Genomic DNA, 16,409 nt, shown 5'->3' with positions numbered 1-16,409 from the left:
CTAGGCTTTTGTTAATGACAGAATGGACATCTACATTTGGGGTTGGGCTGCAGGGGGGGGGGGAGTGGCAGGGGGGCCTGCTGCTTTCAAAGGTTCACAGTTTGGCCTGTTGTCAATATTCTCTCTGGCCCCCTTTTCAGGCTTTGTCAAATTAGCAAGAGAAATTCCTCTGGCCCGGAGAGTCATTAGTCGGTGCACCCATTAGCTTGTTTGTGCAAATTTGTCTCTGTTCCTCAGCCCAGCTCCAAAGCTCTTTAGGTAGCAGGACCTTTTCCAGTCTAATTACCATGTTGGCCCCATTTACCATCCTTGACATTTTCTTTCTCCGGTTCCCCCTCTTTTCTCACCAGACAAGATAACGGTGCTCTGGCCATTCATGCACAGATCAGATCACTGGGGCTGATATCAGACTGCATTAACCCCTCCAGCGTGGATCTGCCTCCTCTGGTGATTAGCAGCAGCCAAGCTCCTGTCTGTCTGAATGGAGATGGAAGCTCTGGGCTCCAGCCAAACTGTACATGTAAAACACACTGATAACAACCACATCACAATGAACCCAGCTCAATGTAGTAGCAGACCTACTGGAGTCTGTCTCTCCTGCTCTTAACAGGTATGCCTGGAGGTGAATGGTTATATGTTTGTAATGGATTAAAGGAATGGCCAAAACAGTGGCTTAAGTGTAGCAAACAAAGAAGTGCCACATCAGCATATGTGTTCAGGATTGATTGATCTCTAGGTTTCTTCCTAGGTTCCTGCCTTTCTAGGGAGTTATTCCTAGTCACCGTGCTTCTACATCTGCATTGCTTGCTGTTTGGGGTTTAAGGCTGAGTTTCTGTATAAGCACTTTGTGACATAATATGCTGATGTAAAAAGTGCTTTATAAATACATTTGATTTGATTGCATGCATGCGTTTGTCAATCAGGAAAGGTGTGTTTTGATTAAAGGAACCATCAATAGGATTTCTCCCTGGAGCTCAGATCTAGTGTATACATCATGCTATTGATGGGCTGACCTTGACATGGACATCTCCCAGGACGCCATAAGTGTGAGAGAAACATACTATATATGCATGTTGTATGAAGTCCTATGTACGGTGGCTCAACTGTTGGGGAGAAACAGAGGGTTTGTTGGACTGCTGTTTTATCTCACCACATATGGGCACCAAAACAAGGCCAATCGTCCACCTCCACAGAACACTGACAGTGTTGAGGACGTCAACAGCACCTTGCCAAAAATTCTGTTGGAGTAACAACATCTGCATCTCTGCAGTGGCCTGGATGGCCGGAGAACCAGGTCACGTCCAGACTGACCGACAGACAGACCATCGCTAAAAGTCTCGAGTCAAAACAAAACATCAGACTAAACAATACATTAAAAAAGAGAAGGGTGGGCTCAAAGAAGGGAAAGAGTGTGATGTATTAGTCTACGGGGAGGGGAGGGTTGGGATTTGGATACGAACCCGGTTTAGGGTAAGGGGTAGGTGAAGGGTTTGGTTTAGGTGCTGCTCAGTACGGTGGAGGGAGGAGTGTCTTTGGGAGGGGGGGGGGCTTAAGGGTAGGCCTTGTCAAAGAGGTGGGGCTTTAAGAGGGACTGAAAGATAGTGGTGGTCTCTGAGTCACGGATGACTAGAGGGAGGGAGTTCCAGAGCCTCTGAGCAACCCTGGAGAAGGCCCTGGACAGGAGTGATGTGCTGCCAGGACTTTGTGTGGGTGAGGAGTCGGGCTGCAGAGTTTTGAACCATTTGGAGCTTATGGAGGGAGCTTGAGTTGATGCCGGAGAGTAGTGAGTTGCAGTAGGCAAGTAGGCAAGACGTGAGGAGATGAATTCATGTATGATGTCATAGTGTAGCCCAGGCCTGGAAGCAGGAAGGCACGTCGCACCACATCAAGATTTAGTATCAGGGTCACTGGGTAGATCATTAAGAACGGGGAAAACACTCATACACAAAGCTTTTCACCACATGGAATGGAGGTAGCTAGCTATATGTCAGTGGACCAGAGACCCCATCTAAGTTCCATGAATCCTTGATTCCACTGAGTGACAGTTTCTCCTGATGTATGTTTGGTGATGTGTATATATACATGCATTAGCCCCAACACTGACTACATGTGGAGCGTATAGAGTGGACTCAGGGGGTTATTCAGAGTGGGCTCTTTAAATAACCTGTGGCGATGTGGGAAAATGGCTGCTTGTACAGTGTGGAGGGGGCTAGTGTTACCTGGGCCCCATGGGGGAGGAGGGGAGGCTCTGAATGTCCACTTCACAAATTGGAGGGGTGGAATGACAAGGCTGACATGTGACATCAGTGTGTCGCCCATGGTTTAGTCTGGCTGTGAGCTCTGTCTCCTTTTTAGCTGGGATGTTAACCTCAGTGAAACATTCCTCTGGTGTCTCTCGACCTTTCTTTCTCTATTCTCTACTTAACCCCATCTCACTAAATGCAACTCATGCCTAAAACAGCAACTCATCACAGAAAATTCTAAGAATATGTTCAAAGGTCATTGAGGCCACAAACTGAATGTGGCTCTGAATGTTTTTGCACGTTTGCTTGTTTTATAGCATTGAAAATAACTTCTAGTTTCTTATCTCTGTTTTTCACCCTGTCCTTATTCGTTCCTGTCTTGCATCCATATTCAGGTTCCCTTCAACAAACCAACTCAAAAGGGACAGCAACTCTAGTTCATTATCTTCTTGGTCACTATAGAGGAGTGTCTGTCTCTCCAGTCGGCTTTCTGCAGAACATTAAAATGGAGGAGAGAACTAACAGGCTAATCTCACTGTCCGTCAAATCTTATCAATCTTAAGCCTCTACCTCTTAACTGACTGCCTGCTTCCGTCCTGCAGTCTTTTAATGGTGATCTAAAGGGATGGTCCTTTCTCCTAGGCTCGTTTACACAGCATCCAGGAGCAAGTGGACAAATACCTCTAGGCTAGGATTTATTGAGTCTCTATAAAGCCTAACCAGAAATAGATAGATGAATCCCTGGCAGGCCAACCAGGCAGCTATGAATGTGATGTCCTGTAACCTGACCAATAACCTGCTTACATCATTACAAACGCACTGGACTGAAGCCTGGGAGAAAAGCCTTTTGTTCCAACAGGATGTCCAACACGCTCTTTGCGTCGACACGCTGGCTGGCCTTGGACACAGAATACCAAATGGGGCATCATTTGTGTGCTGACTGCCCGAGGCTGCGGGTATCTTTGCTGCACTGATCTCTGGCCAATTAGCCAAGTAGAATCCACACACATACAAAGACCTACAGTACAAGGTATATTCAGTCCTACACAGTCCACAGACAGTCCTACAGTACAGGGTATATTCAGTCCTTCACAGTCCACAGACAGTCCTACAGTACAGGGTATATTCAGTCCTACACAGTCCACAGACAGTCCTACAGTACAGGGTATATTCAGTCCGACACAGTCCACAGACAGTCCTACAGTACAGGGTATATTCAGTCTGACACAGTCCACAGACAGTCCTACAGTACAGGGTATATTCAGTCTGACACAGTCCACAGACAGTCCTACAGTACAGGGTATATTCAGTCCGACACAGTCCACAGACAGTCCTACAGTACAGGGTATATTCAGTCCGACACAGTCCACAGACAGTCCTACAGTACAGGGTATATTCAGTCCGACACAGTCCACAGACAGTCCTATAGTACAGGGTTTAGCTGCACTATAAAGACTGGACTGCTGTCACATCACAGCTCTTGGTTAATCTCTGCTAAAATGCAACGCAAAGCACAGAAACTGTGAAAATATGGTTGATTTATACGGCATTTAAATAATATTTCTCTCCCCTTTTTCTTGAGTAAAGCAGAAATAGCACCACTCTGTGTAAAAACACCAATCTCTCATGATCTCCTTAGCATTCATGTGAAACTGCAGTGAGGTGGGAAAGGAGGGCGATTGAAAGGAGGGCGATTGAGCGAGCGAGAGACAGAGAGAGAAAGAACAGACGATCAGCAGAAAGAAGGGGCGTGAGGGAGAGACAGTGGGAGAGAGGGACAGGGAGAAAAAGCAGAGCAAGGTAAAGGAGGGGAAATTAAATGGACATAAGAGAGATGGAATAGGTGACAGAGAAACAGATGGTAGAAAATAGACAGGGACCACAGGAGAGCGAGAGGAAGAATGTTTGAGGGGGAGAACGAATGAGAGAGAGGGAGGGAGGGAGACAAGGGAGCGTCTCAGCGGGAGGGGCATAGTGAGTGTGTGTGCGGTGGTCTATACAGCCTGGTCCTCTCTAGGATCACTGAGTTGGCCTGGTGCCAGTGAGGGGCTGTCTGAGAGGAGGTAAATCATTTTCTGCCTGAGAAAGAAACACAGAAAAATGATCATTGGGGCTCCGCCACAGTCAGCTTGGAATTGCTTTATTCCCAAAGTGCACCAAAACGGGAATCCCCTGTCGATCTAAGATAAATGGAACAGTTGGAGTCTAAATGGAAAACATTCTAATTAAAATGGCAAAACTCCTGGTTCTGTGTTGCACTGGGTGGAGGTAGACTTTGGCAGTTGCTTGTATCCACTGTGGTGAAGTTTGTCTTTTTAGGTCCTGGAGCCATTTTGTTAGATACCAGATCAAGGAGACAAGGTTTATGCCAACGATGCCAATAGAATCAATCCCAATGAATGTAGCATGAAACAGACTACGATGCCAAGTTTGACCCCTTAGCGAAGAGGGAGGGAGTGTTGCTGGAGCTGCAGCCATGTGTGAGCTGAAACACCTCCCTGCGCGTTTGTGTTTCCTCCACTGCCCATAAAGCATTGTGTCCCCAGAAGTCAAGCCCAGAACTCCTACACCCTACAGCTCTATGGTCCCCTCCTTACCCCAGCTTCCCTCCCACTCAACCCCCATCCAATTGAGAGGCCAAGCACCCCTCCAGCCAAGCCATGGGCTTAAGGAGGGTTTAGGGCAGCCACAGGAGGGATCGGAGGGGGGGTAGAAATCAGAGGCAATAATTCCATTTGCAGTACATTTTATTGTTTCCTAAATTGCCTCCTCAATGGTATCCACAAACACGTTGTGTTAATGTGGCCTCTCCGAGCGTCTGCTTAAGCCTTGTTGAGGCAGTCCAAGTAGAGGGCTTTAGCTCGGCAGCCTCTATTTTCATACAGTAGGAAAATCAATCTTCTGCAGATTGACCATAACTGACTTACTAGAGTCTTACACACCAGGAGAGGAGAGAAGCTTTGGAAGACAGGGAGAAAATACACCATGCAGATTTGGTGTAAGCTGCTGAGTTGAACTATTTGGAGAAACTTCAATTTTTTCCCCTGATTTGATGCAGGTTGTGACAGATTATAATGAAGATATTATCTTCCCTGTAGCATCCCCACCCCCTACTGCTTACAAAGATTAACAGCTACTTTCATCTCCTGCAGAATATTTTTGTACTGCTCCGCCGACGCCGTTTCCAGGTACTCCACCAAACTGTTATGTTGTCTTCACAGGTCGCAGAGGATGTGGAATAAAATTACACTCCCAACACATCTTGAGCTGAAACTCACTCGCCCACGTTTTCGCTGAAAGCCTCAAGAGCACATTTTTGCTCAGAGCCACACACTACTGTAAAGCTGAATGTGGAGTATTCATTCAATACCAAGAAGACCACAACATCAAGCTGTCATTGGCTGATAGAGGAGAGAGTCAGGGAGAGAAAGAAAGACGGGAGGGATGGGGAGGTTCTCTTGCTCCACTTCTCTCTGTCATTAATCAGAGCCTGGCAGGATAAGACACCTAGCGATTATTTATTTGCTTTCCTCCACGCCGAGGCTATCACAACAAGCAGGCCCGGCCGAGCCCCACGGGCTGCTGGGAACATTTGGGAGTGATTAATCAGAGGAGCGAGGGGGAGGGGGTGGGGGGAGGGTGGGGAGATTCAAACATGTGTTCCTTAATCTGCCATCTATATCCCAGTCAATACGCAACCCTGGGAAAACATGAGGGATCCAAGTCCAGTAAAATGGGTTAGATGGGAGGAGAGCGCATGGAAGTATGGTTGGGATTTGGGAATCCAAAAGGCTAGAGAAATTCCTAGGTTCTGAACAAAGCTATTCTAAGAGTCAGGGGTAGGGAGAAGTAGAGAGGGACTATAGAGCTGTACAACACCAACACTAGTGAGGTTTAAGATTTAGAAATGTAGAGGTGTGACTGTGCATAGTAAACAGAGCCAGAGCTCAGTGACTACTACAGTATTATTCAGGTTACTAAGAGGCTTACACACATATTATCACACACACACACACACACACACACCTTATCACGCTCATAATGTCACCTATTCACACACACATTCCCACACTAATTCACACCCACACACACTCAAAGTCACATAGTCAGCTAGGGATAATGGGATTTCTAGCACTGCAGCAGGCTCTCACGTGCTGGGTCATGAACTGACTACAAACTATAATCCTATCCATTCCAAACAGTCTGCATGGAGCCAGTGGCAGGCAGGCAGGCTGCAAACACAAACACAAGATAAACCCTGTCCGCACCAGTGTTTTTATTGATCCTGCCTTTTTACCAAGAAGAAGAGACACTGTCCCATCTCTGATTTAAAACTCCAATGATGGCCAGTGTTACCCAGCACAAAGAGGACCCTGTAGCAGATCAACAGTAGCCCCCCCCCAGCCAAGGCAAGCAAGAAGAACAGCAGGAGACATTCATGAGTGAGTTCCCATAGTGGAGGTAGACAATCACTGTCAACACTGTCCACCTGGATCCCTGTGCAGAGAACTGTGGTTCCCATTCAACTGTTGGACAGTCATCCAGGCCCAAAGCCCCGAAGCCAGGGAAGAGAAGCATGAGAACAGTGGGGAGGTGGTGGAGTAGTACAGCTATTCACCCTGTTATTGAGGATAAGGTAAGAGCTTAACTGCCTGTCCTGACAATGGCCCTCTATCCTCTGTGGTAATCTGAGCTCCATCGGTAAAACCAGGAACATCCACATTGAAAAACAGAGGGTGGAGGTTAGATTGATCAGCAACACACACAGGGAGTCCAGGGGCACTGTGTTTGTGTGAATTAGAATGATTGTGGTCTGATATATAGAGAACTACCGGTTGGGGAAATCAACTCACACTGAATAGGCCTAAGCAGCTATTAGTTATTCATATTTAGTGCAAGGCTGGGACCTGGGAGAGGCAGGCAGGCTGCCACTGTGGAGCAGAGGGGCTGGAGGACACAGAAACACAGCAGCCCAGTGGGAGCCATCTTGTTTCTGCAGACTGAGGAAGTAAAGCCAGGGTGAGCTCATGGGAGCAGGGACCACAGGCTCTGTTGTGGTCCAAGGATACAATAGGTCATAACATTCTTCAACACATATTCCATGCAGGCAGCTATTGCAATTAACTTGTATTCTTATTCCAGCCTCTCTATTGTCTCCAGCACAATGCAGAGAGGCCTGCAGTTATAATGACAATGATAAGACTCAATTTGCATGACACCTCTCACTGAGGGATGCCATAGAGATTTACAGTACATGGTGTAGGGGTAGCTGGCCTCAATCCCCACTACTGTAATGCATAGAATCCTGCCGGGTGGGAGAATATCAGCTCAGAGGCTCCAACATTAATGCCCAGATCACTGCAGCCCAGCAGGGTTCCTATGGACCTCCATTAGTAGCCTCATCGTCTGTGTGAATGAATGGGAAGTCCTGGCTGGCCGTGGGCAGAGGAGCAGCCTAACAGGCCTGGTTATGTACTGTCTACATGCTGAGGCCACAGTCTCTCTCCTGCCCACATGCCATTTAACACAACCTGGCCTTTTAGATCATCACCACCAGCACATGCCGAGACAAAGGCACTGTTATGTCAACTGACAGGCACACAGGACGTAGTGGGTCTCCCTCTAACATCCCCTCGTTTCCCCCTGCGTGAAAGGGATCCGTCACAGCTCGACCACTGCTTCCGCTGCCCCACAGGGCTGACTCTATGGCCCAGTGTTAGCCAGCGCTCAGACTTGAGTCAGCATTTCAGCCTTTTGTCTGTCAGCTCCAGCAAACGTCACCCCCAGCTATGTGAGTGGGCCAGGCCAGCCAGACTTCCTGACTCAGGGGTTTAGGTGGAATGGACACGATCCTAGTCAGCACTCTCCTCAGGGGTATCTCTCCCATCAAACAGCCAGCTCACAGTGGACCCAGAGCCCTCTCCCTCCCTCTGGTCACCTCCATACCTGTCCCTCCATGTCAGTCCTCTCTCGGTGTGTGTTTACCATGCAGGCTGACAGCCACAACCAAGTCTCCAACATGGCTGTCACAGCACTGGCCTTCACACAGATACCCAGGGGTCACAGCAGCATCATGCCTTGGCATGGTCAGGGGAGGGCAGTGGCAGTCTATACCACAGCAGTGGTGGTCTGATGAGGTAATACTATCTCTACTGTGCAGCAGACTGCACTACACTGCCCAGGACAGGACAGCCAGGGGAAATATAAGTGATTGGCTTGAGAGGTGGGTCTGCAATGTGGATACATTCAGGCTGTTCTAAGATGACTTAGAAACCAAGAACCAAAACTACAGTATCTACAGCTGCCAATACTAAATCAAGTAAACAAACTTAGCAAAACTGGAGAAATTATTTCATTAGAATTTTCTGTTCAGTTCAACCTAACTGACTTAAAAGTTAAATGGGCAAATGAGGGGATCTATCATCTGACCCATTCAATATACAGTACCATGTTGGGTATAACAGAAGAAGTGGGTCTGGGGGAGGTGTTGAGAGGTGGGTGGAGGTGTGGGCTATAGGCAGGGTGTTGAGAAAGGGGTGGAGGTTGTGATATTGGTGTAGAAGGGATGTGGGGCAATCCATCTGGTTAGTGCTAGGCTAGGGTGGTGGTAGTAGGCCCCCCAGGAGAGGAAGGGGCCTGCCTGGTGGCCTGCTGCAGATCCCTGAGGCGGCGGGTAAAGGCTGTATCTCCATCAACACCTCTCCACTGATGACGCTAGACAGGCCCCTGATAGCTTTTCACACCTGGCCTTATCTGGACGCTACAGTGCCAGAGCCCCTTCCCCATCCCCTGGCTCAGCTGCTGCTGCTACCGCTGCTCTGCTCTCCACTGCCAGACATTAGCCCCAGCAAGCTGATGACAGGAAAATAACAGCTGGTGTTTTATCCCAGAGTAAACAAATGCTTTATTTCCACTGAGGATTTACCCTGGTGTTTTATCCAAAAGGCTCAGAGTTTTCTGTTTCCATCTAATTGGTCGGCCCCGGTGTCTCACTGGGCCATGGCTCCGGCGGACCTGCTCTGATCAAAATCAAATCAAATTTTATTGGTCACATGTGCCGAATACAACAGGTGACTTGGAGCCAAGGCAAGGCAAGACTTGGAGCCAAGGCAAGGCCCTGGGTACTTTTCAGCTGGCATTTACAGTGCATAACAATGTCTAACTGTGAACTTTAACACCTTCTCACAAAACAACAGTCTTGAATGATGCAGAGGTTGTTGATTCTGCTCGTCTTTAGTGTCACACTCCTGATGGAAACACAATAACACTAGAGCTTACATGAACCTAAAACACTAGTGGCCCACTGGTGTGGGGGTAAGTCTCAATGGAATAGCAGTAAAGAGACCAATAGCATGGCAGTCTAACCACCACCCATCATCAATTCTGTTCATCTATTCAGGACCTTTTTTAGATTCTATGTCTCTCAAAAAACAACAACAACAACAAAAACAACTAAAGTTATTGATAAATACATTCCTGCCAGTCAGGCTATGCTGAACACAGAAGCTAGCGGTAACTTTGCATCTCCACTCCGCTTACTCTCCTCAAAACAAAGCTGAGGCTTAACTTGCATTTCAACGGTGTTCTCTCCCGGCTAAGCATTCTGCACACATTCTCCCATCGGTAGAAACATCCATCTCTGTGAAGCTCAACAACAAAACCATTACCCTTTCACCTTCAGGGATCACACAGAACAACTCCACCACAACATCAACACTACACACTGACTGCAGCACAAACAACAGCAGGAGTAAAACACACCCAAACACTGCAACTGCATCACCCATCAAACTAAGGTGTGTATCTCCTCCAGCCCTGGGTTGGGGTGTGTGTGACTTACTTGAGTCCCATGGTGGTGGTGTGTCCAGTGTTCCCCTCCACAGGTCCTGACCTCCTCCTCCTGAAGCTGGTGGTCTGGAGCATCACCCCAAGCATGCTGACTGCGTGTGTGTGGTGTGTGAGTGTGTGAGGCTCTCGGCAGCACTCCACTCCCCCTGCCTGCGTCCACTCAGTCCCTTTATCCCCTGGCCAGCAGGCCCAGCCCAGAGCCAGACAAACACACACTGCAGTTCCCTTCTGTATCCGGCCTCACAGTATTTCCCTTTCTCTCCTATCTCCTCTCTAGTCAAAGTGGAGGGTGTGCGTGAGTGGCCCATGGTACACTTCACCCCCCACGTCACTGCCCCCAACCCCATCCCCACCACTACACCAACCCACCTCCACGACTACACCACCCGACCCCCACCACTACACCAACCCACCCCTATACCACCCCCACCAACTCCCATCTCCACCAACCCCACCTCCAATAACAACCTCACACAGGAAAAAGGCCACTGGCACACAAACACACAAAAAGAGAGAGAGAGAGAGAGAGAGACACACAGAGAGAGAGACAGAGAGAGAGAGAGAGAGAGAGAGAGAGAGAGAGAGAGAGAGAGAGAGAGAGAGAGAGAGAGAGATTATACATTCATGTATTGTAGCCGGGTCTACAGCTTTCAAGGGGATGTTGTTGCAAGAAAACTTTGATTAAGATATTTGTATGGAGATCTTCAAAAATGTTGATTAGCGCACCTCAGGCATATTTATTCACATTAATTGGCCAGCTTTTATGTTATGAGGAGTTGTTTCTATGGTTACTTTGCACAGTCTCAGTGATGAAGCAGCACACTATATTTCAGACACAAAGACTAGGCAGGCCTTGTCTGGGGAGAGGCTGGACTGTTCTCCTGCAATTACAGGAGAATGCCTTCCCAATCCACAATCACAGTGATTACTGCAGTACACACACACTCACCTGGGCAGCAGCAGCTCCAGGGCTGCACGGGGCCGTAAAGACACTTCCTCCTGTGATGACACTGCTCCAGGGCCACATTCCTTCTAACAGCTGTTATCCCTGCCCCACGCCCCTACCCTGGACCTGCCTGTCCCGCACACTGCCTTTGCAGCAAACACTGCAAACACTCCTCTTAGCTTTAAGGTTTGCTCTCCTCTCTTACTCAGAACAGCAAAAGTAGTTCTGAGCATTGAGGAGAACTGCTCTGTGTTTAGCATTCCCGGCACCTTCCCTCTCCCTCTCTTTTTTCTCCTCCCCTCATGGGTCCTGAGGCATAGAAACACACCTCATTCCCAATCAGCAGGTGTTAATAGAACAGAGGGATGAGCAGGGCGGACGGTGTGGCGGCAGTGGCAGAGACACGTCATTTAGTCGAGCAGCCAGGGCCCCTGCTGTGAACACTGCCTGCTCTCATTACTAAACGCTGTGTCAATACACTAATCACATGCTCCGTCACAAAGCAATCAGTGTTCAGCCCGCTAGTAAGCTGAATGAGCACTCCCTCCTCCCTCACCTCCTCCCCTCCCCCTTCCCACACCTCCTCCCCCCTTCCCTCACCTCCCTCCTCCCCTCCTCCCTCCCCCCTTCCCTCACCTCCTCCCGTCCCTCCTCCACCCCTCACCTCCCTCCTCCCCTCAGCTCCTCTTCCCTCCCCTCACCTCCTCTCCCCTCTCTCCTCCCTTCCCTCCATCCATTTAACCTCCCTCTGTATACTGAGATATACACACAGTCACATGCGTGCAAATGCACATGCGCGGGCGCGCACACACACACACACACACACACTGACTGACCACTTTGCTCGGACAGACCCTGACCTTTAACCCCTCCTGTCTAGAGGATATTTTATGGTCCATCTAATAGCCAATTGCTCATTATTGACCCAGGCCAATCTTTGTTTCAGCACACTCTGGTTGATAAGGAAAAAAATAAGGGGTGACAGCAAGAGTTGAATGGGAGATTCTAAAATGTCAATACTAAACTATGTGTCGTATGTTTATTTGCTTTGACCAAAGCATTTCATTTCATTGAACATTACCTTTACATTGTGAAAAATGTCTCCTTACTGCAGCTATAAGACACCATTCTTCATGAGTTTGAGAAAATAACAGATTTATTAATGAAAAAAGTGATGGAAAAATGAAAGCTTAGAAGAGGAGGTTTGATGAGCAATCAGCAACCAGTAATGACAGCGTAGTAAAAGGGTAGTAATAGTTCAGCTTCATTTGTTGAATTCATACAGAGGCCCATTTCCTGCCTACATAATGACCAGAGACATTATGGAGAGGGTACCCATCCTAAACCATTTCTCTTGGCAGGAGTAGGGGAGCCACATGAGAGAACACTCAGATTAACTTAGAATTCTCCCGGCAGTCGACAACACTGAGAGTAATTAACATTTATAATCAAATGCTTTTTTAATGGAACAGACAAGTTAAAAATAATTTTGAATGCTTGAGTTATTTTTTTACAATCTGCACCAGAGGCAATCACTGAGAGGAACCGGTATTTTCTCTCTATTTCCCACTTTCTCAATCTCCTCTTTCCTCTCAGCATCTACCTAATTGCATTCTAATTAAAATGTCATTTGTGAGTTGAACAGCTTTCCTTCATGTCAGACAAGTGTCTGCGGAGCGTGCTTCACTCCGGAGAGGAGCAGCCACTGTTTGGTTATTCTGCTCAAATATCCTGGGCTCTCAGTACTTTCACATGGATTTCACTAATTGTATCTTTAGAGGACAAAAAGGAATATTAATCACAAATACGTTTTCAATCAGCCCCAAAACATGAAGGGCTAATTTGTTAATTCAAATGTCAGTGGGAGAGAGTGAGAAGAAGGAGCTTTGTTAAACACAGTTGTGCTTGCTGACCTCTGACCTCTGAGAACTAAAACACTGTTACTGCAATTAGCAGTGGTGGAACACAACCCTAGCCTGCACACTGACCCTGGTGCTAGAGTAAAGATGAAGATGACAATGATGATGAATGATGATGATGATTACATTCTAGTGATTGAAGCAGTGGAAGTGCTTGTGCAGGCAACAGCTGCAGTAGCTGAGGAAGTGGGTGTGCTTCCAGTCTAGCCCAGTGCATCTCCACCGTCCACCGCCCAGCCGTCCACCGCCCTGTCCTGTATCTGTATCTGTGGAATGTGACGCTGTTTAAAGCTGTCCGGGCCCCATCATCACCATACTTCTCCTCGCCAAGTCAAACAACACACATTCTTGGCAGGAAAGTATCTCTGGGATGAAATGAAAGGTGGAACCCTTCACCGCTTCCACCACGTCCCCTCCTGTCCCACCAGGACGCAAATGAAGGGGAAAAAACAAGTCCCTCTCCCTCCTTTTCCCTCTGTTTCTCCCTCACTGAGAGACACACACAGAATGGCTGTCCAGACCTCTCTTTTTGAGCACTCGTCCAAAGAAAACAGTAGAAATAATAAATCAGCCTCTGAAATTAACCCTGTCCACGTCTAGGTCACATCTCGCTGTTGTTCACGCTTGACCCGCCGACTCTCTCACAGGAAGTGACACAGGTACAGGAAGTGACACATTTAGAAGAGCGTTTGGAATATCCTCCTTGCCAAGGGAGAGGCCCCATGGTCCCAGTCCTATACTTTGCCCCGCTAAAGTTGACGAGGGGAGCTCATTTGGAGAATGCCGAGCTCCTTCCCTGTTCCCTCTGGATGTCACTGTCACACTTCACAACGTCCCCCTCGCCGGTCTTCTCTGCCTCCCAGGGTGCAATTCTCTAACAGCCCTATGCATCATCCTTACCCAGCTTCTCTCAGTTTCCCTCAGGATAAAATTCATTATGGCACACAGCTCCTTGGGGAGTTGAGGCTGTCAGGTACAGGGAATGTACACACTGACCAAACTGCCTGAGAATCTAGCAATGACATCCTACTGCATTAGAGCAGCCTACGGAGAGCTGTCTGTACCCCCAGTGGAGGCACACATATCCTCCAGATCATTAGTGTTGCCATAGCTAAATGGAGCAACTCATTGTGAATGTACACAATAGCAACACTGAATACAAGCTACATGAATATGTTACTACAACAAACTGCACTAGAAACAAAATTGACTACTGACTTTTAATAGAGCCAAACAACGAAAAACACAGATGTACATACTGTAAAAGAAAAGCACTATGTGCTTGAACCTAAGCCCTTCGTGAGACACTGTCTTTACATGTATAACATTATGTAATACCATCATCCATTCATGGGCACTGGTTCCTAGCTAAAGGTACACTCACAATCTATTCTTCAAACACCGTTCCAGCACAGCCTAAAGTATGCCATAATTCAACCATGGCAAGGACAACATCTTCATGGATTCGGTCCACATCACGCTAGACTCTACACTCTTAGATAAAAGGGTTCCAAAAGGGTTCTTCGGCTGTCCCCATAGGAGAACCCATTTTGGTTCCAGGTAGAACTCTGTGGAAAGGGTTCTACATGGAACTCAAAAGTGTTCTACGTGGAACCAAAAAGGGTTCTCCTATGTGGACAGCTGAATAACCCTTTTAGGTTCTAGATGGAACCTTTTTTTCTAAGAGTGTAGTGCAACAATGAACCATGACCTCACTGTGTGAAGACAAGTCTCCACACAGATCCCTTCCACAGCAGGATGCCATACAGAGGCGGCCAACCACACACACCCTAAAGCCACCATAATACAGCACAGCAGACCCTAACCATCATCACTCTCAGCCCTTTGTCAGACTCTCTCTTCAGGTGTGATTTGAGTGAGAGGTGGGTTGTGTGTACTGTGGACGCTGCTTACCTGATGAAGAATGAGGCTGCCGCAGATGCGCTCTGAGTGGAGGTGGGGCCAGGGGCAGGGGGGCCGACGGCACACTGTCCCAGCTGGACGGGACTCCTCTGTCGGCTGGGTGTCAGGCTACAGCTGGAGCTGGTGACAGGGGCCTCCATGGTAGGGCCAGGGACGTGCCTCTCTGACTCCTCCATCAGACCCTGTGCCTGCAGACAGACAGAGACAGGGACAGAGAGACAGACAGAGACAAAGAGAGATAGACAGAGAGAGAGACAGAGAGAGACAGAGACACAGAGACACAGAGAGAGAGAGATAGAGAGAGAGACAGAGACGGAGACAGAGAGACGGAGACAGAGAGACGGAGACAGAGAGGCGGAGACAGAGAGAGAGAGGTAGAGACAGAGTGTTAGCAATGAGGGCCTCAAGAGTTAACCCCCACTACTGTCCCTCCACACCTCTCTTCCAGTCCATTTACTCCCTTTCTCCTCTCCTCCGCCACAGACGGGCAGGCAGCTGCTCTGGCCATCCCAGTAAACGGGCATCAGCACCAACTAACTACCCACAGGATGTTAAGGGCACTGTACTGGACTGTAGGGTACTGGACTAGACTGCTCATTGAGTCTGGCAACACGGAGGCTGCACGGTTTGAATGGTAATTAAGTGATAGCCAACATCTATTTACAGTTTAGCCGTTAAATCATTGGCCATATACATACAGTTGAAGTCGGAAGTTACATACACCTTAGCCAAATACATTTAAACTCAGTTTTTCACAATTCCTGACATTTAATTCTAGTAAAAATTCCCTGTCTTAGGTCAGTTAGGATCACCACTTTATCTTAAGAATGTGAAATGTCAGAATAATAGTAGAGAGAATTATTTATTATTTCAGCTTTGATTTATTTCATCACATTCCCAGTGGGTCAGAAGTTTACATACACTCAATTAGTATTTGGTAGCATTGCCTTTAAATTGTTTAACTTGGGTCAAACGTTTCGGGTAGCCTTCCACAAGCTTCCCACAATAAGTTGGGTGAATTTTGGCCCATTCCTCCTGACAGAGCAGGTGTAACTGAGTCAGGTTTGTAGGCCTCCTTGCTCGCACACACTTTTTCAGTTCTGCCCACACATTTTCTATAGGACTGAGGTCAGGGCTTTGTGATGGCCACTCCAATAACTTGACTTTGTTGTCCTTAAGCCATTTTGCCACAACTTTGGAAGTATGCTTGGGGTCATTGTCCATTTGGAAGACCCATTTGCGACCAAGCTTTAACTTCCTGACTGATGTCTTGAGATGTTGCTTCAATATATCCACATAATTTTCCTTCCTCATGATGCCATCTATTTTGTGAAGTGCACCAGTCCCTCCTGCAGCAAAGCACCCCCACAGCATGATGCTGCCACCCCCGTGCTTCACAGTTGGGATGGTGTTCTTCGGCTTGCAAATCCCCCCTTTTTCCTCCAACCATAACGATGGTCATTATGGCCAAACAGTTCTATTTTTGTTTAATCAGACCAGAAGACATTTCTCCAAAAAGAACGATCTTTG

General features: G+C 47.8%; 1 protein-coding gene across 1 annotated transcript in view; it reads right to left on the bottom strand.

Annotated features, from left to right (window-relative positions):
• Positions 1-16,409, bottom strand: part of LOC311102514 (kinesin-like protein KIF26A) — a gene marked incomplete at its 5' end in the record, with an annotated part of 98,069 nt that overhangs the window by 32,103 nt on the left and 49,557 nt on the right. Inside the window, one exon of the mRNA XM_084143876.1 lies at positions 14,871-15,067. Coding sequence (XP_084000002.1) covers positions 14,871-15,067 — 197 coding nt within the window. The remainder of the gene's footprint in view (positions 1-14,870; positions 15,068-16,409) is intronic.

Source organism: Coregonus lavaretus, assembly GCF_964263955.1.
Source record: "Coregonus lavaretus genome assembly, chromosome: 27".
Lineage (NCBI taxonomy): Eukaryota > Metazoa > Chordata > Actinopteri > Salmoniformes > Salmonidae > Coregonus > Coregonus lavaretus.
Note: the sequence above shows the minus strand (reverse complement) of the source record. Positions and strands in the feature narration are given on the sequence as shown.